Source organism: Lissotriton vulgaris, chromosome 5 (assembly GCF_964263255.1).
Source record: "Lissotriton vulgaris chromosome 5, aLisVul1.2, whole genome shotgun sequence".
NCBI lineage: Eukaryota > Metazoa > Chordata > Amphibia > Caudata > Salamandridae > Lissotriton > Lissotriton vulgaris.
In genome coordinates this window covers 841,621,986-841,645,997 of record NC_141693.1, presented here as the reverse complement: position 1 = coordinate 841,645,997, position 24,012 = coordinate 841,621,986, and the positions used below count along the sequence as shown (strand labels likewise).

Here is a 24,012-nt window from a genome sequence, read left to right as displayed (position 1 = left end):
CCACCCATGCAAGGACGGTAATGTTGAGTGACATGAGTCTTTAGTTGCACAGAGGCCTTGTTACACTTGGGGGTTGGGAGAGGGAGTCTTAGCCCTTTGAACTGTAAGGGGGGCATTGTTTATCCAGGACTTTTGGCAACCCTAGAACCGGACACCCCCCTCCACCATGGGTAGTTGAGTTGTGGCTCTCAGCCAATGACCTGTCAAGAGTCGGCAGTTGTGTTTTATAATAGTCAGTACGATGGCTCCGTGAGATATGCGCTTTCTGCTAGAACATGCAGTACTCTGCAGGCCGTAATTATAAATACCTGTAATGCCAACTCAGCGTCTCATCTTTCCGAGGTCAGTAGATAGTTGCAATTAATTGGATATTAGTACCACACGTTTTTACTGCTCTTATAAATGGCCGATGTGTGGTATAAATCACTACGTAACAACAAGTTTTAATATAAACTGTTTCAGCACTGAAACCGCGCTCTTAGAGGTAGCCGAGTCAGTGAGGTGGTCGTTGGATGCAGGTAGTTCAGCTATGCTGGTACTCCTGGATCTATCGGCCGCCTTCGACACGGTGGACCATGCCAGATTACTCAGTCGACTGGCAGAGACAGGCATTCAAGACCACGCGCTGAGCTGGATTAATTCCTATCTATCCCAGAGAACGCAGAAGGTGGCACTCGGGACAATTTCTTCCACACCAAAAATCCTCAATTGTGGAGTCCCGCAGGGCTCGGCCCTCAGCCCTCTCTTATTTAATATCTACCTGGCCCCCCTTTTCACGCTAATTGCCAACTGGGGTGTTAAGGCAATTTCATATGCCGACGACACCCAGTTGGTATTCCCCTACACGGAAATGACTCAGGAATCTTTTGCAAATTTTAAAGGCTGTCTCCAGGACATTGCACACTGGATGAATACCAACAAATTAAAATTAAACGCCAACAAAACCGAGGTCATTTTCTTTGGTAAAGGCCCTGTCCCCGCCCCAGAGCTATGGTGGCCGGTGGAAATGGGTCCCTCACCCTTGCCCAGTCACTCGGCCAAAAATCTTGGAGTGAGATGGGATGATAAGATGTCTTTCTCTGCCCATATCCAGCAAGTGGCCGGCTGCTGCCTAAGTAAATTGAGAAACCTTCATAAATTTCTCAAACTCCTTCCCGAGAGTTGCAGAAAGATGGTAGTCCATGCAACTGTCACTTCACGACTGGACTACGCAAATGGTCTTTACCTGGGCCTCCCTAAATTCTTAATCCATAAACTGCAGGTGGTTCAGAATGCGGCTGCGAGGCTGTTACTGCAAATTCCATTCAAACAGTCGGTCTCTCCGCATCTTCGAACCCTGCATTGGCTCCCTGTCGCCAACCGGATAAAATTCAAAGCCCTGACACTCGCGTTCAGATCTTTGCATGGGTCCTGCCCTCCTTACCTAAGAAAACGCCTTCCTAGGTATACACAACATCGTGCATTACGGTCGAATGACCGTATCCTGCTGGATGTACCACGAGCAAAAAAGGCACGCCTTGGTGGTCGCACCTTTTCAGCAAATGTTTCTATGCTATGGAACTCCCTACCGCAAGCAATCCAGCAGGCCCCTGCTGAACCCTGCTTTAAGAAGCTGCTAAAAACGTGGCTTTTCTCCCAGCCTCGATAGGTCTTCCCCTCCCGCCCCTGGACCTCTGTGGTACGTTCCTACAGCGCCGGAACACCTCCTTGTGAGGTAGCTGTTCGCGCTCTACAAATCACATTATTATTATTATTATTAGAGACAATTTCCATCCAAATCTGGACTGGCCACGTGGAAGCCAGGGAAACCTCACTGTGATGTGCAGGACCAGGCGCTGCTTTCAAGGAGGGTGGGCTGAATAAGAGGGAACCCCCCGAGATGATTAGGGCCCCCATGGACAAAGTAGCACTCAATAACTGATCAGAGATGCAGAGAGCTTGAAGTTTTGAGAAAGAATCTTAGGCCATATGTATGCCTAAAGCAGTACCACATAGAACAATAACATAGAACAAAACCACATAAAAAATAAACAGAAGGGCTAGAGAGAGGAATTGTTATGTTATGCAGATTTGTAGAGCACGCTATCACCCAGGAGGCTATCCTGGTGCTCAGCAGGTGTGAGTCTAGCCAGTCCTAGTAGTGGAACTACTCGAAATGCGAGAACTTCAGAATTCAAGAGGTGAGGAGGAGGCTGTTATGTGTAGCAGGAGGTCGTTCCACACTTTAGGAGAGATGTGGGAGAAGGCTTGACTACCGGATCTAGTTTTCCGTATGCATGGATTTTTTTTATTATGGTCACAGTGTATTAAACTTGTCAGTATATATAAAGGAGTTGTTCTAGGGACCGTGATACATTTTATAGTTTTGATAATCAATATTGTTGTTTTCAGCATGTGGTTTTCTTTGGGTTTTTTTCCACGCACAAACTCTGCTTTTGTTCATGGTGCCATGTTTTAGTATGCCTCACTTACAGCACTTAATGGCTTGAATAATGTAGTTGTACGGCAAACTTCATCCATATTTGGGCTGTTAATTCCTCCATACAGGGACCTTAAGTCACAGGCTTAAGTACTGAGCAGCTTCAATTGTTGAATCTTTCACTATGTGCAAATGATAGATCTGCTGCACATGCAATGTCACTTCCTGCTGTGATGTCACTTCCTGCTGTGATGTCACTCCCTGCAGTGATGCCACTTCCTGTTGTGACGCCACTTCCTGTTTTGATGTCACTTCATGTCATGACGTCACTTCCTGTGACACCTCCTAACGCACAAGTTACTACTTGTGTAACGATATATCTGTAAGAGACATTAGTTAGTGATAGATTCCTTATCTTAGAATATCCCCAGGCGTCAGACTGGATCCGGAAAGTTTTGCGTAGCAGTTCCCTTGCGCGTCGGTAGGCGTCGTCTGCGGCTCCGCGTCCGTCGTCGGCGTAGTGGGCGCCGTGACGACGTCGTCGGAGTACTTAGACGCCGCCTCCGCGTGCTGACGTCAGTTCTTAGCCACAGCTTTTCCGCGCCAGTAGCGCAGAGCCATGACAAAAACCAACACTGGTGCCAAGAAACTAGGGCCCTGAAAGGGGATGACCTTAACCCTAGATATCGGTTCGCAGAACGGGGAGGATGGGTGGGTCGGTAAGGAATCTATCACTAACTAATGTCTCTTACAGATATATCGTTACACAAGTAGTAACTTGTGCATCTGAAAGAGACACGTGAGTGATAGATTCCTTACCTTAGAATAGATACCCCAGCAATACCATCCCCGTGGTGGTGGGTCTGCGAACCAATAATCACACCAGAAAGTCCTGGAGGACGGAACGGCCAAAGTAGCCGTCCCTCCGGACCTGACTGTCCAGGCAATAGTGTCTTGCAAACGTGTGCAGCGAGTACCACGCAGCTGCCTGGCAAATGTCCTGCAAGGGCACACCTCGGCCCAAGGCAGTTGTAGTGGCCGTGGCTCGAGTGGAATGAGCCCTCAGCCCAACAGGGGGTTCAACACGCCTGGATGCACAAGATAATCCACCTGGAGATGGTCCGCTTGTGCACCGCCTTCCCTTTCTTAGCGCCCGCGTACCCAACAAAGAGTTGATCATCCTCCCGGAACTGTTGTGTGCGATTCAGGTAAAATGAGAGCGCACGTTTTGGGTCCAGACGGTGGAGCCTCTCCTCCTCTCTCGAGGGGTGCGGAGGCGGAAAGAAGGTGGGCAATGTGATGGACTGCCCGATGTGGAAGGCCGTGACCACCTTAGGCAAGAAGGAGGGCCTAGTCCTTAAAACAACCTTGTCCGGATGGACTGAAAGGAAAGGAGGCTTACAAGACAGAGCCTGAAGCTCACTCACTCTCCTGGCAGAGGTGATGGCCACCAGGAAGGCACTCTTCAGAGAAAGAAGGCGAAGAGGACAGTTGTGAAGTGGCTCAAAGGGAACGCACATCAGAAACGTTAGAACCAGGTTCAAGTCCCACTGAGGCATCACGAAGGGAACAGGAGGAAAGGTATGAGTGATGCCCTTCAGGAAACGATTTACGATAGGGGACTTGAACAAAGAAGGTTGGTCAGGCAGCCTCAAAAAGGCTGAAAGAGCCGAAAGATAGCCCTTGACAGTGCCCAGAGCAGAGCCCTGCTGGGCAAGAGAAAGAAGGCAGAGGAGAACCTCAGAGAGAGGGGCATTGAGGGGATCCACAGCCTTTGCTGTGCACCATGCCACAAATCTGTTCCACCTGCAGGCGTATACCGTCTTTGTGGAGGGACGCCAGGCTGCCAGAATGATGTTGCAAACTTCAGGAGGCAAGTCAAATGGCCTCAACTGCCGCCGCTCAATCTCCAAGCATGGAGGTGGAGACTGGGCAGGTTCGGGTGGAGGACCGTCCCCTGCTGCTGCGACAGAAGGTCCTCCTGAAGAGGCAGACGAACCGGGGGATCGACTGACATACTGAGTAGCTCGGGATACCAGTACCTTCGTGCCCAGTCCGGAGCAACAAGGATGACTTGGGCCCAGTCGCGCTTGATCTTCTTCAGCACTCTGGGCAGAAGTGGTATAGGCGGAAAGGCGTACAACAGACCGCAGCTCCACTCGCGACGAAAAGCGTCTCCGAGCGAGTGCCGCCTTGGAAATTCCAACGCGCAGAACTGATGACATTGCGCGTTCTCTTCGGTGGCGAATAGATCTAACCAAGGCTCTCCCCATCGCAGAAAGAGGCCTTGCGCCACGTCCGAGTGCAGACGCCATTCGTGATCCATCGAGCACCGACGGCTGAGTTCGTCCGCCCTGGCGTTCAGAGAACCTGCCAGGTGTTGAACCACCAGAGTCACGCCCTGATGTTACAGCCATTGCCAGAGACGAAGAGCCTCCTGGCAAAGGGTCCACGACCCCACTCCGCCCTGTTTGTTGCAGTACCACATGGCGGTGGTGTTGTCCGTGAACACTTGCACTGCACTCCCTCGGACAGACGGGAGGAATGCCTTCAGTGCCAGACGAATCGCCCGCAGCTCCAACAGATTGATATGGAGCCGGGACTCCGCCGGAGACCAGAGTCCTCTGATCTCCGCCTCTCCCAAGTGGCCTCCCCAGCCCTGGAGGGACGCGTCCGTCACAACTACGTGCTCCGGTTGGGGAAGGGTGAGGGATCTGCCGTTGACCCAATCGCGGTCCGTGAGCCACCACTGCAGCTGCCTCGCAGTGTTCTCCGAGATCAGGACATGGTCGGACAGGTTGCCCCGGAGCTGGGCCCACTGAAACTTCAGGTCCCACTGCAGAGCCCGCATCCGCCACCGTGCGTGATGCACCAGAAGGATGCAGGAAGCCATCAGCCCCAGAAGCCGCAGCGTCAACTTTACCGAAAACCGGGATAACGGCCCGAAGATCGGAATCAGAGCCTGTATATCCCGAACCCGCTGTTCGGGTGGGTAAACTCGAAACTGCGCCGAGTCGAGAACCGCTCCGATGAAAAGGAGCTTCTGAGAGGGGCACAGGTGTGACTTCGGCTCATTGATGGAAAATCCCAGCTGGTGCAGGAGATCCGCCGTAGTCTGGAGGTGGCTGACGACTGCCTGGGGCGAGCCCGCCTTCAACAACCAGTCGTCTAGGTAGGGGAAGACTGAGACCCCCAACCTGCGCAGATGAACTGCGACCACCGCCATCACTTTCGTGAACACCCGTGGGGCGCTGGTAAGGCCGAAGGGGAGCACCGTAAATTGAAAGTGCTCGAGGCCTACCGTGAACCGCAGGTAACGCCGGTGGGCCGGCAGGACGGGGATGTGGAAATATGCGTCCTGCAAGTCCAACGCTACCATCCAGTCTCCTGGGTCTAGGGCAGTCAAGACCTGAGCCAGTGTCAGCATTTTGAACTTCTCCTTCCGGAGGAAGCCGTTGACGTTCCTCAGATCCAAGATAGGGCGTAGGCCCCCTTTGCCCTTCTTGGGTACCAGGAAGTAGTGGGAGTAGCAACCACGTCCTACTTCTGGCCCAGGAACGCGCTTGATGGCCCCCTTGGCCAAGAGGGCCGAAACTTCCTCCTGCAGGAGCCGCAAATGATCCCCCGATACGCGGTGGCGTTGCGGTGGCATGGCTTGAGGGGTCGTCTCGAAGGTGAGGGAGTAGCCCCTTCGGACGATCTGCAGCACCCACCTGTCCGAAGTGACTGTGCGCCAGTGAGAGTGGTGATGGCGAACCCTGCCTCCCACTGGCGTCACATGGGCTGAAAAGCACGGACTAGGAGGGTTTAGAGGCGGATGCTGCGGGGGCAGGTGTGGACTGGCTCCGCTTGTTCCCCCGAACGCCTCCACGGCGGTTTCCACGGCCGCCGCCGCGCTGGACGACAGTTTGCGGCGAGTGGCTGGCGGCACGTGTGGGGACGCCCCTTCCTTGGCCACGAAAGGAGCGAAAGGCACCCATTTGCTGGCGCGGGGCCGAGAGGCCCAAGGACTTGGCCGTAGCCCTGGAGTCCTTGAAGCGCTCAAGCGCGTGGTCTGCCTTGTCGCCAAAGAGGCGACGGCCATCGAACGGCATGTCCATGAGTGTATTCTGGACGTCTGCCGAAAAATTGGCGGATCTCAGCCAGGCGTGGCGTCGTACCGCCACCGTCGTAGCCATCGCTCTGCCCAGCGAGTCAGTAGTATCCAGTCCGCACCTGATTGAATACTTGGCTGTGTCCCGGCCCTCCACCAGGGCTTGGCCGAGTTTGGCCCGTACCTCCAACGGACACTCTGGCAGCACTTCCGCCACCGTTTCCCACAGAGAGTGGGTGTAATGGCCCAAGAGGCATGCAGTGTTGGAAGACCGCAGTCCCAAGCTAAGGGACGAGAAGATCTTCTTACCATAGTTCTCGTACCTCTTGGACTCCCTATCCGGCGGGGCCGTCGGGAAGGCGGTCTGGGAGTTAGAGGCCTGGATAACCAGACTCTCGGGGTGGGGTGGGTGGACAGGAAACATGGGTCGCCCGGGGCCGGGCGGTGGCGTCTGGCCACGTTCCTATCTACAGGCAAACCTGTAGCGGGCCTGGACCAAGTGCCCAAAAGAACGTCCGTCAAGGCCTCATTAAACGGCAGCAGAGGCTCCATGAAGCATGACTGCGGCTTAAGGACCTCAGTGAGGAGGTTAGTCCTCACGGCCGCGACGGGGAGCTCAAGGCCCAAGGCCTTGGCAGCCCTCATCAACACCACAGCATGAGTAGCACCCTCCTCCGAAGCCACTGTAGGAGGAGAGACAAATCCAGTGCCTGGAGAGGTGTCCCGGCCACTGGACTCCCCAAGGTCTCCTGTCCAGTCCATGTTAGACTGGCACTCTCTGGCCAGAGGGTCCTCAGACCCCTCCCAATCCTCCTCCTCCCTCATCTCCTGAGATTCAGGGTCGTAATTGAATGAGGTCGGTTCATAGAAACTAAAATCTCCAAACGGCGTCGAGATCGGCGCCGATAGGCGTCGTCCCGACGTCGGAACCGATTGAGAGGAGGCATCGGGGACGGCGCCGCCCGAGGACGACGCCGGAGGGGACACCACACGGACCGACGCCGGGGGGGTCGTAAGGTCCACCGGCGACGATCCAGCACCCGAGGAGGGTCCAGCGGCACTGGGCCCGAAGGCGCCGACGACGCCGGGGCCGCTGTACCCTGCGGCGCGGGTGCGGGGGCACCGGCGGTGTCGGCATCGTGGGGCCTTGCGGCGCCGGGCCCGAAGGCGCCGGCGGCGTCGAGGCCGAAGCACCCGACGGGTCGGGGTCGTAGCCCCCGACCCACTAGGGCCCCAAGACGGGTTCGCTGGGCCCGAAGGCGCCGCGGAACCCGTCGGAGGAGAAAGGGACCTCATGGCCATGAGGAAACGCTCGATCTCCTCCGGCGTCGCGTTCAGCCCAGGGACCGGGGGGTATGGGGCTGGACGCGGCGCCCGCGACTCCCGAGGAGCCGCGTGGGCGGTGTCACCCGAAACCCCGGTCGCATCGCGCGAGCGTCGGGGGGGAGTCAGAAGAGCGATGATGTCTCTTCGACTTCTTATGCTTCTTACCTGACGACTTGGACCCGGAGGAGTGGCGCCGACTCCCGGAGCTGTGACGGCTCCGTCCCCGCGACCTGTCCCTCGACCTCCCGTGGGACCGGGACCTCACACGGCGCGGGGCCGACAGGCGGATTTCGAGTCGCCTGCGGGACCGCTCTCGCCTGGCCTTCCTCGAAAGGGCCCGACAGTCGGAGCAGGCCTCGTCGTCATAGTCGACGCCCAAACACATCAGGCACAGGCGGTGGGGATCCGTGACCGACATGGTACGGTCGCACTCGTCGCAATGCTTGAATCCGGGCATCCCTAACGGCACCGTCGGAGTCGTACAGACTTCGATATGGATCAAAAGATCACAAAAAGTTTAGTCAAAAAGTGACTAGGGAACTGCTCTTTCCAGATCTGCGCTGGCTGGCGCGGAAAAAAGAAGAACTGACGTCAGCACGCGGAGGCGGCGTCTAAGTACTCCGACGACGTCATCACGGCGGCCACGACGCCGACGACGGACGCGGAGCCGCAGACGACGCCTACCGACGCGCAAGGGTACTGCTACGCAAAACTTTCTGGATCCAGTCTGACGCCTGGGGATATTCTAAGGTAAGGAATCTATCACTAACGTGTCTCTTTCAGATTTGGAGAGTTCCCCCACTTCTCTTTTTTAGTACTTGTGCCCTGCTGTAGCCTCTTCCTTACAATAAGAAGTGCTCGGAAGTGAGTTGAACACAAGTGTTAAGCTCTGTGTTATGCTCTGTACAACAACATCGGCCTAGTCTCATCAGCCCACAGGCACCTAAGGCAACCGAAATCTCGGTGGTGCACTACAGAAGACCCTTTTATATTGATGCTTTTTATTCATTAAAAATTATAGTTTTATAGCGTCCGAGAAGCACCTAAAGTTGCTGTAATGCGCAATGTTAGCGCTATATGCCACCACTCACTAAAGTGAACGAATATGTGGGAAGGGTTGATGCCAAATGAGTTAGGGGGCCAGTTGTGTTACTCTTCGGGCTCAATGCACTGGAATTGTTGGCCAGTGTCTATGCGGGCATCTTTATAAAGTGATTTTACAGGAATGTACCTGGGCCGAGGGAGGCGGATGTTACGGCTAGGGTGCCATTGGAAAAGTTGCGTCAAGGTAAGATGTTCTCAAAAGGACTGTACCTGAACTTGTGAATTCCACCAAAAAGATGTTTGGGATTTCTGTGTTGGATCTTTGAAAGGGAGCGAGGCCGGCAGGTGTGCAGGGTTGGGAGAAGGCGGCTGGAGTTTCTAGACGGTGCACAGAGCTTTACATACTACAGCACAATTTTTTTTTTAAAGTTATGGTAATACCTTCTGTAGCTCACACAACCCTTCCCACGATCCACTTGTTTTCAACATCAAACGTGTTTTCACACATTCAAGGTCTTTTTCCCTTTAACTACTACTGAAATGTCTAAGGATGAGAACACCGTGTATCAGATATTTAATCCCCACATTTGCAAGGACAAGCTTGCCCAAGGACAGGGGTGTTACTTGCTCCCCTTTCACGCTGACATAGACAAGAGGAATATTTTGAAAAATGAAGTGTAAATTGTTTTTTCATAACATTGTAAATTATGTGTTGTTAGCAGTTTAGATAAAACAAATGAGTTTGGAAAAAAGGTTTAGAAAAAATATTAATTATAATAAAAATATACTAATTCTATAAAACCTTTTTTTGTATATGGCATTTGTTGGTGGTCGAGACGCCAGGCACTAAGAGCCATTTTTTAAGATATCCAGGTCAAGTTGGAACTTCTATTTTTTTTTCTTAGAGTAGAATTTCCATCATGATGTTTAGAATATATTTGCACATTCATGGATGGTCCACTGAAGCAAAGAGTATGGCATCTAAAAAATATTCCCACATAGTATCCCAACACAACTACTGACAAGCACATGCAAAAATGTGTCCTATGTATTCAACCATATACCAGGTACAAGCACAATTTGGATATAACATGTATAAATCTTTACCTTTGTCCTCCTCTTCTGCATCTTCTGCTTCCATTTGAGCATACTCCTCTTGGATGTAATCATCTTCATTTTCATCCTCTTCTTTAGAATCATCTCTCTTTTTATCTTCTTTCTAAAATCAAACAGGTCTCTGGTAATTTTTTTTATAGTGACATAAATAATTAATCTTCTTATTTTCCTTCATATAAACAGAATCTATCACTTACACAAATTTAAACAGTAAAAAAACAGTGACTTAATGCAGTAAATCATGTTCACCTAATCAAGGGCTCGTACATACTCCTTCAGCAATGTTAAAGGACCAAAACTGTGATATACAGCCTTAAGACATTAAATCACGAGACCGGTGTATTGATGCTGCAAGGGTACCATGGGTCCCAATGCAAGCACATAAAATGGCAGTTCAACAACTGTTCTGTCAGATGCAGTTGATGTAGTAAAAGTAGCACATCTGTGATCTAGTCTATACAGATGTCCTTCCTTATTTGCTGGATTGGTAGAGGGAATAAAGAAGGAAGTGTGATAAACTAAGTGATATATAATAGGCTGACACCATTTTGTGCAAGAAGGCCAGGCTAGTGCGAGGATTTCACACAACACCACAAATTTGTCACAGCACCCTGTGTAAATGAACTTTGTAGAGGGGCACCTTGCTGCAAGGATGACATCCACAACCTCAGGTGGTAAATCAAAAGCACTCAACTGCAACTGCTCAACCTCCACACACAGAGATGTAGCTACTGCAGGTTAGGATGCAGAACCCTGTCCTAATACTGCGACAGAAGATCCTCCCCAAAGCAGTAGCATAATCTAAGGACATAAGCTCACGCCCAGGAGTTTCAGGCACCACGATCTCCTGACCCAATCTGGAGCCTCTCGGATGACTTGGGTCTGGTCATTCCTGATGATCTTCAGATCTCAGGGCAGGAGAGGCAGAGGCATAAAGGCGTACAGGAGGCCGTGCTCCACTCTAGTCTAAATGTGTCTCCTAAGAGTGTTCTTGGAAATTCTAATGCACATATTTTGGACAACACAAACGCTTGACTGTGGCAAAAAGATCTAGACAGGGTCTCACCACTGTTAGAAATTCCCTGAGCCACCTCAGGGTGAAACTGCCATTTGTGATCCGCCATGTGCCGCCAGCCGAGCTTGTCGGGTCGTAAAGATCTGCCAGGTGGTTCACGGTCAGGAAGATGGCCTGATGCACCAGCCAAGTCCAGAGGCACACTGCCTCCTGGCACAGAATACAGTACCACACCCTGCCCTGCTTGCTGCAGTACTAAATGGTGATGGTGTTGTTCATGAGAACCTGCACCAGTATTACCTTGATTGATGAAAGGAACGCCTTCAAACTCAGAGGGATGGCCAGCAGCTCCATTAGTTTTATGTGCAAACAGGTTTCTGCCAGAGACCAAAATCTTCTGATCTTCACGTCAACAGGATGGCCTGCCCAAAACAGCAGTGAAACATCAGTCACAGCCTACAGCCTTGGTTGGGGAAGGGAGAGGGGTTTACCGCTGGTCAGGTTGGGATCAAGTAGACAACACTGCACATCTCGTGCTGTCACCTCCAACACCTGGATTACATCCACCAGTCTCCTGTGGGACTGGGCCCACAGAAACCTTAGATTCCACTGAAGAGTTTGCGTATGCCACCTGGCAATGAGGACAAGCAGGATGTACAAGACCAACAGACCAAAAACTCAGAACTGCTCTTACCGAGATACAGGACCAAGGTTGATTCATAAGGATGAAAGCACGAATAGCCTAAACTTATTGCATGGGAGGAAAGGTCCCAAACAACACCATGTCCAAGGCAGTGCCTGTAAAAGGAGCAGATGTGACCCTCGGCTCATTGGTCGAGAGCCCCAGCAATGACAAGAAGTTAGCCTTTGTCTGGAGATGGTCTCACACTGACTGTGGTGAGCACACATTCAACAGGCAGGGAAAGCAGGTATCATAAACGCCCGAAAATGAGGAAGACTTATTATTAGTCTAACGCACTGAGAGTGTCCATAAAAAAGGACGACATGTTTCAGCCCTTGTGGTTGCCCGTGTGGGTCAAGTGGGCTTTCTTCAGGACGTAAAAAAGGAGAAAGTGGGGGGCGTGGCCAAGATGGCGTCGGAGTAAGACGTGCTTTGAGTCGCTCCGGCGCCCGACCTGCTAAGCATTGTTCAGCATCATCTACGGGGCTTTGGTCCGCTCTGAAACGGTCGCAGAGGACTGCGGCACCGAGCGGGGTGGTCCGGTGTCATCGGCGTCTTCCGGAGTGGTTGTACGGCGCAGCCGGGAGCTCTTCACCGTCGGGCCTGCTGAGCCCCGGCCTTGCGTGGGTTCGAGGCCGCCATAGGCGCAGTGACTCGGCGTTGACTGGGCGTGGCTCCACGGAGCGGCGGACGCCCTATGCCTTACCCGGCCCCCGGACTCCCTCCACTACAACCCTTGCTTTGAACGGCTGGAGGACTCGTCAGGTGGCTGGCCAAGTGAGCCTGGACTGTGGAGCTCTGGCGGGACTGGGCGACCGGGACGCGGCTATCCCTGCCCGCCATGTCGGCGCCCTCGACGGCCTATGCTAACCGGAGGGTCATCCCCACCGTTGTGCACACAGTGCTGCTTGGAGGGGCCCGCTCCCGGCGTTGCCTATGGCTGGGGGTGGTTGGCTTCTGCGGAACGCCCGGGAGTGGATATTGACTGCCTCGAGACCCTGCTCTGCCACGCGGACCATCTCTCCGGCCCACACGCTCCAGAGGCGGAAGACTCGGTTATGCATTAGCTGGATGTCTGCCCCCGTGCCCGGCTCCGTAAGACGGGGTCCCTAACTCTGCTGCCGTACCTCGGCGTCTTCGACGAGTGGTCTCACGCTGCCATTTGTGACGCAGGTCCTCCTGCACGGCCTACATCTTGGACGGCCCTGCCTCCACGGCCTTGCCACGATGTCGCAATTGCCGCGCAAAGGGAGGTCATTGAAGGAGGGAGCCTCTAAAACATCGCAACCGCCGAACTCCCCTGGAGCGAGTGGCTCAGCTAGACAATCAGATGAAGAAGCGCCAGCCACCAAGGCCTTTATGTCGGGACTCTTTGCCTCGATCAAGGAGGACATTTCCGAGCTTCGAGCTCAACTAGCGTCGGACCTCCATGAGGTCCGTAGGGATGTGGACGGCGTAGGGGAGCGAGTGGCCGTGTTGGAGGATCATGACCTGAGTATGGCGAATGACGTGCACCAGCTGCAGCAGGATGTCCTTCGCCTTACGGACCAGAACTTGAACCTGCAAGCATACGCAGAGGACTTGGAAAACCGCTCCAGGAGAAACAACATCCGTGTCAGAGCGGTCCCCTGGGACGGAGAGGCTGGTGACTTGAGGGGGTATGTGCAGGCCCTCTTCCTGCAGGTGCTGGACGAGGATGACGTTCGGGAGATCAAATTGGACAGGGTGCACAGAGTTGGCTTGCCCAGGCGAGGAGGTCCCCCTCCAGACATTCTTGCATGTGTCCATGACTTTCAAATTAAGGAACGCATCCTCCGGAAGGCCAGGGCCCTCCCTACTTTGAACTTTCGAGACCATCGACCACAGCTGTTCCAGGACTTGGCGGCCTCCACGCTTTAGAAGCGCAGAGAATTCCGGCCGGTGACTACCTATCTGAGGGAGCAGGGCGTCTCCTACTCCTGGGGTCACCCCTTCCGGATTATATTTCGATGGCAGAACAGGTTGGTGCAAATCCGCTCCCTAAAGGCTGCGAGGGAGCTATTGGGACTGGAGGAGGACCCATCATCGCAAGCGGCACAGTCATCGCCTTCACGACGACGGCATCGTTCTTCATCTTGGCACCGGGTTGGAGCTTCCCCGGACCGACTGCGGCCGGACCACTCTATCAGCCTGCAGGAAAGAGGAGCAGCGGTGGCGTCGCTGGCCTCGGCCACCCTTGCGGATTCCCAGCAGTCCTCTGGAGCGGCATGATCCCTGTTTTCTTTGATGGTCGGGCGCCGGGGCGCCTCCGCTCTTGCGGCCCTGGGGTACTATGGTACTTTTGGAGAAGACACCCCGGGCCTTGGCCCTGGGGGCCCCTGATCTGGTGCCCCCACCCCGATACCAATCTGATGTGGACCGTGTGACCTGTGGCCCATTGGACCTTTCGACTGTACAGAACAGGTTGCGAGCCTTGTGCTCTGTTTTTTTGGTTTTGGGGTTGTTGCAGGGGGGTGGGTCAGTTGGTGCTCTGTATATGGTTGAACGATCTGGGTTGGGGCTGGGGAATGAGGGGTTTGTGGTGACGACCGTGTGTGTTGGCTGTGTGATGATGGTATCTCTTAAGGTGTACACTCCTGCATTTTGTACTTCATTCTGTGGTGCGGCCCCCTTGGCATTCGCGCTTTCTGGTAGGGAGGCCGTTCTGAGTGGCTTGGGGAGAAGGCACGTGGCCCCATTGGTGTGGCTGTGGCTGGGGTCTTTTCCTTGGGTCCCCTTGACTGCCTTCCTTCGATGGGCCTGGGCTCCGGTGTGGGCGGGGATCTGTACGGGGGGAGTGCCTGTCTGGAGATGTGCATGGCGTGGAGTTTCAATTCCCTATTATGCCTATCAGCATAGGAACCTGGATTGTAAAGGGCCTCAACTCTCCGCATAAGCGGCAGAAACTCTGGAAATACATTGTAGATCATCACTTGGATGTGGTCGCTCTGCAGGAAACCCACTTGGCTAGGAGGGATGAGCTGAGGCTCCGTCATAAGCAGTTCCCTCTTATCTACAGGGCGTCCGTGCCCACAAAACATAGAGGAGTGGCCCTGCTCTTCCGGGCCTCCCTACATTTTCAGCCCCTGGGAGTGAGTGCCGATAAAGAGGGCCGTTGGCTTCTGGTGAAAGGGATGTTGCATGGCCGCCTGTGTACTTTTGCTGTAATGTATGCTCCAAATACGGGTCAGAATGGCTTTCTGCAAGGTTTACTAGATAGGATGGGGGACTTTGTGGAGGGGCACTTGATCCTGCTGGGAGACTTCAATATGGTTTGGGACAGAGGTCTGGATTGTTCTGGAGCGCGCAGGGCGGACACTGGCGTCTTCTCAGAGGAAACTAAGCGTCAGTTAAGTGATATGGGGCTCATAGACAGTTGGCACTTTGTCCATACACAAGCTAGGGACTACACTTTCTTTTCCAGTGTTCATCGCTCGTACTCTCGCATTGACTATGTCTTGGTTAGCCAGGCGCTCCGGGGGGATATACAACTGGCTGATATCTTCCCACTTTCATTATCGGATCATAGCTTGGTGGTCCTTGGACTACACTGGACCGCCGGGGGGGATGGTTGGCGCAAGTGGTACTTTCCGGCAGCTTTGGTGAGGGATGAGGTGTCTTGTAAGGCTTTACGTAGGGCTCTTGGTGACTTCTTTCTCCTTAACCCTCCTGCGGACACGTCGGTGTATAACACGTGGGACGCGTGCAAAGCCTCTCTACGGGGCACGTGCCTCGCTCTCAACGCGAACCTGAACAAATTGAGGCGCGAGGAGAGGGAGGCTCTTGAGTCGGAACTTGCCACGTTAGAACAGGCCCACAAAGCGAACCCCTCCAGGGTGACTCTACGCCCCCTGACGGCGGTACGAGAGAAGCTGAGGGCCCATTACAACAACAGGGCGGAGTTTACACTTCTGCGCCTTCGGCGTACCTCCTACTCTCAGGGCAACAAGATTGGGCGCCATCTTGCCCGGCAACTTCGGGACAAACGGGAAAAAGACTATATAGGGGGAGTGCGGGACCATGCGGGCTCCGTTCAGCACAAGGATGCGGACAAGGCGGCCATATTTGGTCGCTTCTATGCGGCACTTTACTCGAGCGACGCTCTCGAACCGGAGGCTCAGTCTGCGTTTCTGGAGGGTCTGCCTCTCCCGAAAGTCTCTAAAGAGTGGAATGCCCTGCTGTCCTCCCCCATCACTCGGGAGGAGGTCCTAGATGTCATCAAGGCCTTGAAGCTCCATAAGGCCCCATGGCCTGACGGCTATACGGCCCTCTTCTACAAGACGTTCGCCTCCGACATTTGCGATTACTTAGTCTCTCTCTTCAATGCAATGGCGATTGATGGTAAGACCACGGACTCCATGGCCGAAGCGTTGATTACCATTATCCCCAAGCCGGGGAAGGACCCTACTTCCTGCACATCTTACCGCCCGATAGCGCTCCTCAATCTGGACGCTAAACTGTACTCCTCCATTTTGGCGCGCAGACTGCAGGACCTGATGCCTGCCTTGATCCACCCGGACCAATCTGGGTTCATTAAGGGTAGGCAGACTCATGATAATCTACGCCGCGTCGTCCACCTCATCGAAAAAGCGGAACGGTTTCGCATACCTGCGGTGCTGGTAGGGCTTGACGCGGAGAAGGCCTTCGATCGCGTCGACTGGGGGTTTCTACACCAGACGCTGGTGGCCTTCGGATTCTCGCCCCACTTCATCCGGATGATTGAGGCCAATTACAGTAGCCCTACCTCCAGAGTTTTTGTCAATGGCCATAGGTCCGGGAGCTTTTGCCATTCCCGGGGGGCACGCCAGGGTTGTCCCCTCTCGCCCCTCCTCTTCGCCCTTAGCATAGAACCACTGGCGATGGCGGTGCGGGAGGAAGAGCGAATTCTCGGGCTTCCCTTTACGGGCGAACAGCATAAGATCTCGCTCTTTGCTGACGACGTCCTGTTGTCCATTCGTGATCCAGCGCGGTCGCTGCCCCACGTTCACTCAGTGCTCTCCTCTTATGAGAAGGTGGCGGGCTTTAAGGTCAACTTCGACAAGTCCTACATATTAAATCTGACCCTGTCACCAGGGGAGGTGCACTTGACCCGGCTACTTACTCCACTAGCATGGGCGTCGTCGTCTTTGCTCTATCTGGGGGTACGGCTGACTCCCACCGTAGGTGCCCTGTTCCAAGCTAACTTCCCCCCCGATGTTGACATCAATCAAGGCTGACCTGGAACGCTGGAAGCCCAAATTCATCTCATGGCTCGGCAGGATTCACACCCTCAAGATGGTCCTCCTCCCCAAGCTTTTGTACCTTTTTCAAGCTTTACCTATTCCGATAGGGCTGGACTACTTTCGCCGCTTGAAAACCGCGATGCTGAAATATGTCTGGCAAGGTGGCCGTGCACGACTCCCATTTGCGGTTCTTCGACGTCCGCGATTGGAAGGGGGGGTGGGCTTTCCAGACATGCATTTATACTACAAGGCTGCCCAATTGAGAGTTCTTGTGGAGTGGTCTCAACAGCTTTTGGAGAAGCATTGGCTTCACATGGATCGAAGTGTTGCAGGCCGCTCCGTCTGGGATTTAGCCTGGAAGCCTAAAATGGACCGGCCCAGAAACGTGTACATCAGCACCCCCACAAGCACGGTGTTGAAGGTCTGGGACACGCTGAGTGGCGATGACCGATGGACCACGTTCCCATCCCCGTTCACCCCGATTCATTTCAACCCGGCCTTCCCCCCGGCTTTGGTAGAGGGCCCCTTTGAGGCTTGGAGGGAGGGTGGTTGCAGGGCCCTCACCCACTTGTTCCATGGCACCGAACCCCTCACTTTCCACAACTGTATGAGGGACTATGGCGTTCTGCCAACGGAGCGATACAGACATCTTCAGCTCCTGCACTGGGCGACGTCCCCTGCTGTAGTGGATGCCGCTTTTTTGGTGTGAATAACAAGGACCCCCTGTTTGAGCAACTGAATATGTCTGACAGGGAAAATTAGACAATGTAAAAAGAGGCACCAAATGTAATATCATCAGGGAGAAAACGACAAGTGAAAAGCACAACAATCAATTAAAAAGTATAAAATTTTGTTTATTATTAAGTATATATACTCAGGATAAAAACATAAAATTTCTGAAACATAATAAAATAAGACTTATGACCTATTCTAAGGCATTAACGCAATACAACATTACAAATGACATCATTAATTCTTAGTTCCTAAAACAGTGGCGGACAATTATAGTCCTCTTCTCGACGCGCGTTTCGGCGTTTTCACAGGAACGCCTTCTTCAGGAGCCACATACACAATCTGAAAAACATATACAGCAATTCAAATTCTTATTTAGGTGAGTTATATTAGCCTTTCCGTCAGTACCTCAATACAAGTGCATGCAAACGTATAACACAGACAGCTTTACATATCGCAAACTCCCTACTTGTGTAGCCAACTATAAAGCTACACAAGGTACAAACTCTACGATGTTACATTTGAGCAGTGGTGTAGTATATACATAAGTGGGCCTTATTGCGATAATTAGACCCGTACCCCAATTGCATGTATGACTTCAGAAGCTTGGTAAGCTAGAGTCATATTGTTAATGGTGAAAAATAGGGACATTTTTCCTCATATGTACGGGTGTATTCTCTTAACTAAGCAGAGATCTGTGAATTTCCTAAGCTTAGTTCTCTTCAATCTTACAGATGGTCTGAGAGAAACAGAGTGGGTTAATTAATTCTCCTACTGGAACTGGACGTTAGGGTCACCAAACAATTTATGTAGAATGTGATGGGACACCCATGCCTACCAAAAATGATTGTCATAAGTTCAACTTTATAGCACAGTTAAATACACTAGCAGTTTCTATATGTTTATAATCATCAAATGCTGTAGCTATATAGTAAGTGACATACGCAATTTCCTTACCAAGAAACACAATACTCTATATGATTCCAAATGATACAAGGAACATAGGATGGTGACCTGTCTTCAATGGCAGTGATTGAAAGCGCTCGGATTCTTGTACTTGTAACCAACCATCAGGCCGATTTAATAAACAGTAAAATAATATATGACATTTTTCAATTACTTTACTTGTAAACTCGTAAACTTGTAAATAAGCGTGTTATGTGGCTGTGTTTGGGTGCGGCTAAGATGACTCTGGCAGCCGCTTGGAAGTCCCCATCTGCCCCTGCTATCTCCTTGTGGCATGCCCGGTTGTGGCGTTTGTTGAGCATGGAACGTCTATCGGACATTTTTTTGGGGAATTTTAAGAACTTTATGTGCAACTGGGGCCCACTCGTGAGATTCCTGTCCCGAGGACTGCCCTCAGCAGTGTGTCCGTCCGCTCTGCGGACCCTTCATCTTTTCCAAATCTGATCACAGGAGCGACTGTGATGGTTGAATGCTTGCTGGTCGTCACCACTGGGGGTGGGAGATGTTGGGGAGGGACGAGGTAGGGGGGGTAGTTGGGGACGTTTTTTCTTGTTTTCTTCTCCTGTTTTGACCTGCTTTGCCTGTGGGATGGACATTAGGTATTGGATGGAGCCTGGGCTGCTCTTCCTGGCCTAGGACGATGCATCCGCTATTGAACTACCGGGCATACACTGGACGCTGTGAAGGGCGGACCTTCTGCCCGCTCCTCCGTTGCTTTGCCCAGCTATTGCCATTTTGCTGTGGATTCTGGAGCTTTATTACCCCTTCCTTCGCGAACGCTTTCCCTCCCTATTCATTGCTCCCCCTGTGAGGAGTTTTGTGGCGGCTTGTCGCCTGTTCTCTCTTTCTTCTCTTTCTTGGTCCCCTTGTTCTATTCCCTTCCCCCCTTTTCTGTTTCACCTTGCATACTATTTTGTTATAGTCTCTCTGAATCTGGGTGTATTGACCCGATTCTTACTTGGTCAGATAGTACCTTAAGTCAAGGGATGAAACTTGTCGACCTTTTTGATGGACACTCTCATTGTGTTAGACTAATATTAAGTCTTCCCACGCATGACACAGTTTTTAAACCTCTCAAACCCAGACTGATTAAACATACAAGTCTGGATATACAGGATTTTCACTTCACTTTTTGATGTTCACCTCACTACAACACTACCACTTTTTTTGATCACTACTGCAATAACCAGTGGTTCACCTCCGGATGGAGGAAGCATACAAAAATAACCCAATGATAATGTGGTCTCGTCTTGAAAAGCAGGGCGGAGAATCAAGATATACCGCCTTTCCGACTTCTGCACGTGAATGAGGGTTGTTTATCGGTATACTACACAAACTTTTCAAACCCTGGTTACTCGGGTCAAGTGATCCATTCCCATCTGATATTTGGTTACAAGTAAGGAAGATGAATGGATCATAGTTCCTTCTTTGTCCCCCTTTTTGATTTGATATAGTTCCATATGTCCACATCATATACGTTAGGTCAAAATATATATGTATTAAGTCGCAACATCTAGCCCATGGTACTGATCTATATAATTTGCAAAGCATCACAACAACAAAACAAAAGAACCTTGTGGTATTCATAATAAATCTTTTTTTCTAAGATAGAGTTTGGCATTTTTTATTATTCATTCCTTTTTTGAGTAATTTAGTAACAAGTAATGATATATTCAATTTTATACAATTTATATACAAAGAGAAACAAAGTACAATATGATCATTAATGTACACACAGTTCTCAAAGAACCCCCGGAATCACAATAACCCCTACATCAACTCACTCAAACTACAATTCACTCAAATCATACAAGCCTGACAGACCTCACATGTAAATCATTCTAACACATCGCACAATTGGTAAAAAAACAACCATAGACCTTTGCCAATGAACCAGAAAAAGTCAACTGAGTGATAACTAATTATTCAGAGTAATCAAAAACTGTCATATAATACATATCCAGTAGTTCTTCCATCCAATGGTTCCCAAAATAACGCAAATGTCCTGGTCCGAAAGGTTGTGAAAAAAGCGCGGACGTGTGTTTTGGTAGAGACCTCTCTCTGAGGTCAACCACCTTCAGGGCGCTAAGGAGCTAAATAAAACTAAACCCCACAAAGGGTGAAAGCTTTTATCCGTGGGTAGGCAGGGGATACAGTAATAAACACCGCTAAACAGTTCAGTCCTAAAATCCCTATGGAGTTACAAGCAAAAGCAGACCAAACCATTTTTTCAATTCATGAGCAAAGTAAAGACTCTCACTAAGCCAATGGTAACTAGTGAATCATCTCTGAATAGCCTCGAAATTGGGCCCGATCACCATGAAAAAAGAGTATGTCTTGCTATACATCTTTATAAAAAGAGACACTCCTCTGTGCGTGTTCTCGGGTGCGTGCAACTCCGTAGTCCTTGCAATTCTGCAGGTTGGCGTCCATACAATACTATTCTGTCTTATCTCAGCTAAGCCACAATTAATCTTCCAAACAGTGAAATAACTTCAGGTTGTTGAAGGAGCCCTAGAGAAGGCATCTGCTCAGACTGAGTAAGATTCTCCACTCAAATCTTTGCCTAATGAAGGAAATGGAAAGACATACCAGACTCCAGATCAAACCATTCACATCAAGTAATAATTTCTTCAGTACTCCGGGGTTGCACACTTGCACTGAAACTTATCCCTTAGACCCTTCTCCATCAGGGATCCAACAGCGGTCTGTAGGACATGGAGCAAAAGGGATGGCAAAGCAGGGTGGAAACTTCTGGATACACCATGCCAGCATCTTAGTTATATTTTCGGATTAAATTCCTGCCCTGACTTGGAGGGGAGGATATCTTAAAGCACAGACCAAATTTGTCAGATGAGTCAACCCCACTGGCATCGAGGGGGTCACGCTCTAGTACTGCAATCTATTCCTCAAACCATCACCCCCCCATTTGTTTTAGGCCGCTACGCCTCTCAAGGGTTAACCAAACCAATACAAGAAACTCAAAGAACATTCGTAAATACTGGACTAGTGTGCTGAGATGTATGACGGAGGTGCTGGGTCAAGAGCTGAGCCTTGAGGCCAGGAGGTGTCTGCTTAATGTGTGGGGACCGACGGACTTGAGTAACAAAGATAAACTGTGGGCGGCCTTGGGGCACATGATAGCTAAGTGTAATATTGTCAGAATGTGGGGGGCGAGAGAGGCCCCTGATTTAACATCATGGAAGCGGGACATGGACTGGTGCATGTTTAGAGAAACAACTGTATATGTTTCCAGGGGGTGCCCAAGGAAATGGTCTCATGTGTGGTCTAGATGGAATATGTATCACGGAGACATATGTACTCCCCCTTGTCTCTCTGCCCTTTCCATCCCTGATAAACCTGTACAGGCTGATTGATGTGAAACCTGCATATACATAAATGCGAGTGACCAATGTGCCATTCAGAACCCGCCTTCATTAACTTTGTATGTACCATTGTCTCAATAATTTGTACTCATAAAATTATGTCCCTAGTAAAGTGCACCGAGTGGGTCAGGGCTGGTAAATCAAATGCTACTAGTGGGCCTGCATCACTGATTGTTCCACCCACAAGAGTATCCCTGTAAAGATGTCTCAGGCCTGCCACCGTGGTGCCTGTGAGTTTGTTAACTGCCACGTCGACTTGGCAAGTGCACCCACTTGCCAGGCCTTACTTTTCCCTTCTCCTGCACATTGGACACCCCTATGGTAGGCCCAAGGTACCTGGGCAGGGTGCAGTGTATGTGAAAGGTAGGACATGTACTGGTGTGTATAACATTTTCTGATAGTGAAATACTGCCAATTTCTTTTTTCTCACTATTGAAAGTCTATCTTGCCACATAGGACATAATTGGGAATGCTTTGTAATATTTTACAAGCATATCTTCCCATAGGGATACGATAAAAAATGGAGTTTGGTATCCCTGAATTTAGGATTTTTATAATACATCTTTTAGTAAAGATGGTTTTTAAATTGTGTGTTTGAAAATAGCACTTTTAGAAAGTGGCTATTTTCTTGTTCAACCATCCTGTACACCTCTGCCTGTTTGTGGATTGCCTGTCTGGCTTTGGAGTGACAGGGGCTGGGGAGGTGCAGTGGCTCCAGGAGTCTGAATGAGTCAGCACTAGGCTGAAAAGGCCTGGTCTGCATTTGGGGTGGTGGGAGGAGTAGCACCTGTACCTGAATAGGAATTGGTTTGAACTGGGCTCAGACCCCCTTGCACAAAGAGAACAAAGACATTTTGGGGTATAAGTATCAGACCCAAAACCCCAGATTTTAGATCATTGCTGGAATTCAAAAGGAACATTTGCCAAGGAGAAGAGCTGGAGAGACTGAGGAGAAGTACTGCCCTTGCTGTGCCTCTGGGGTTGGCCTGCAGTTGCTGTTTCTGCCAAGGAAAGGTGAAGGACTTTGCTGTGTGCTGTGTCCCCTGCTTGAAGGAGATCTCCAAGGGCCTGAAGTGAGCTGTCCTCCTGTTCTAAAGTCTCAGGGACACAAACGCTTCACCCCAGCTCCCCTGAACTCTGCTGCTGTGAGTTCTGACCTGCCAAGAGGTGCCTGTGCCAGTGTTGGGCCTCTGGAGGTTGTTGCTGCTGATTGGGAGCCGGAAGCAAGAAAAAACTCAAAGACCTACAGAAATCGACGCATTGCTCTTCTAGGGGCTGCTTTTCTGACGCATCTACAGGGCGCGAGAAGAATGTCCACGTATTGTCCTGCCGCTGCGGAAACGGCCACAGCGCTTTCGCCGCTGCAAGAATCGACGCATCAAGAAATCGCAGCTAAAGAGAACCGACGCAGCACCGCTCGCAGGGGCCACATCGATCGGTGCTGCATCCCGGATTTCCATGCATCGTACCTGCGCAGCAAGTTCTTCCGACGTATCACCCACGAACTGGAACCGTCACAAAGAATCAACACATCACTCCCCGTACAGACCGGATTCGACGCAACCCTTCCTCTGCGTGCAGCAGGACTGTTGCATCGCCTCCCCAAGGTCTCAGGAGTGTCGCATCGCTTTGTTTTACGACGCTGCGGCTGTTTGGCATGTGAACTTTGACGCATCTACAGGTACTTTGGTGAAAAGTCACACATCCATAGTTTTCTATGGTACAAGTTCTTGAAACCTTTTTAGAGTCATATTTTTAACTGTGTAAGTTGTATTTTTGTCGTTTTGGTCTTGTTTAGTTTAGATAAAAATATGGTATTTTTCTAAACTGGTGTGGTGTCCATTTGTGGTGTTTTCACTGTGTTGCTGCGAGTGTTGGTACAAATACTTTACACATTGCATTTGGGATAAGCCTGTCTGCTCATGCCAAGCTACCAAGGGGGGTGAGCAGGGGCTATCTAAAGTGTGCATCCCCCTTTCCCTGAATAGAAGCA

The 24,012-nt window shown here is 51.2% G+C and overlaps 1 protein-coding gene across 2 annotated transcripts in view; it reads right to left on the bottom strand.

Moving 5' to 3' along the window:
• Nucleotides 1-24,012, bottom strand: part of CCAR1 (cell division cycle and apoptosis regulator 1) — a 1,290,009-nt gene that overhangs the window by 512,357 nt on the left and 753,640 nt on the right. For both annotated transcript variants that reach the window (XM_086922386.1, XM_086922387.1), the window contains exon 19: nt 9,990-10,101. In XM_086922386.1, coding sequence (XP_086778512.1) covers nt 9,990-10,101 — 112 coding nt within the window. The remainder of the gene's footprint in view (nt 1-9,989; nt 10,102-24,012) is intronic.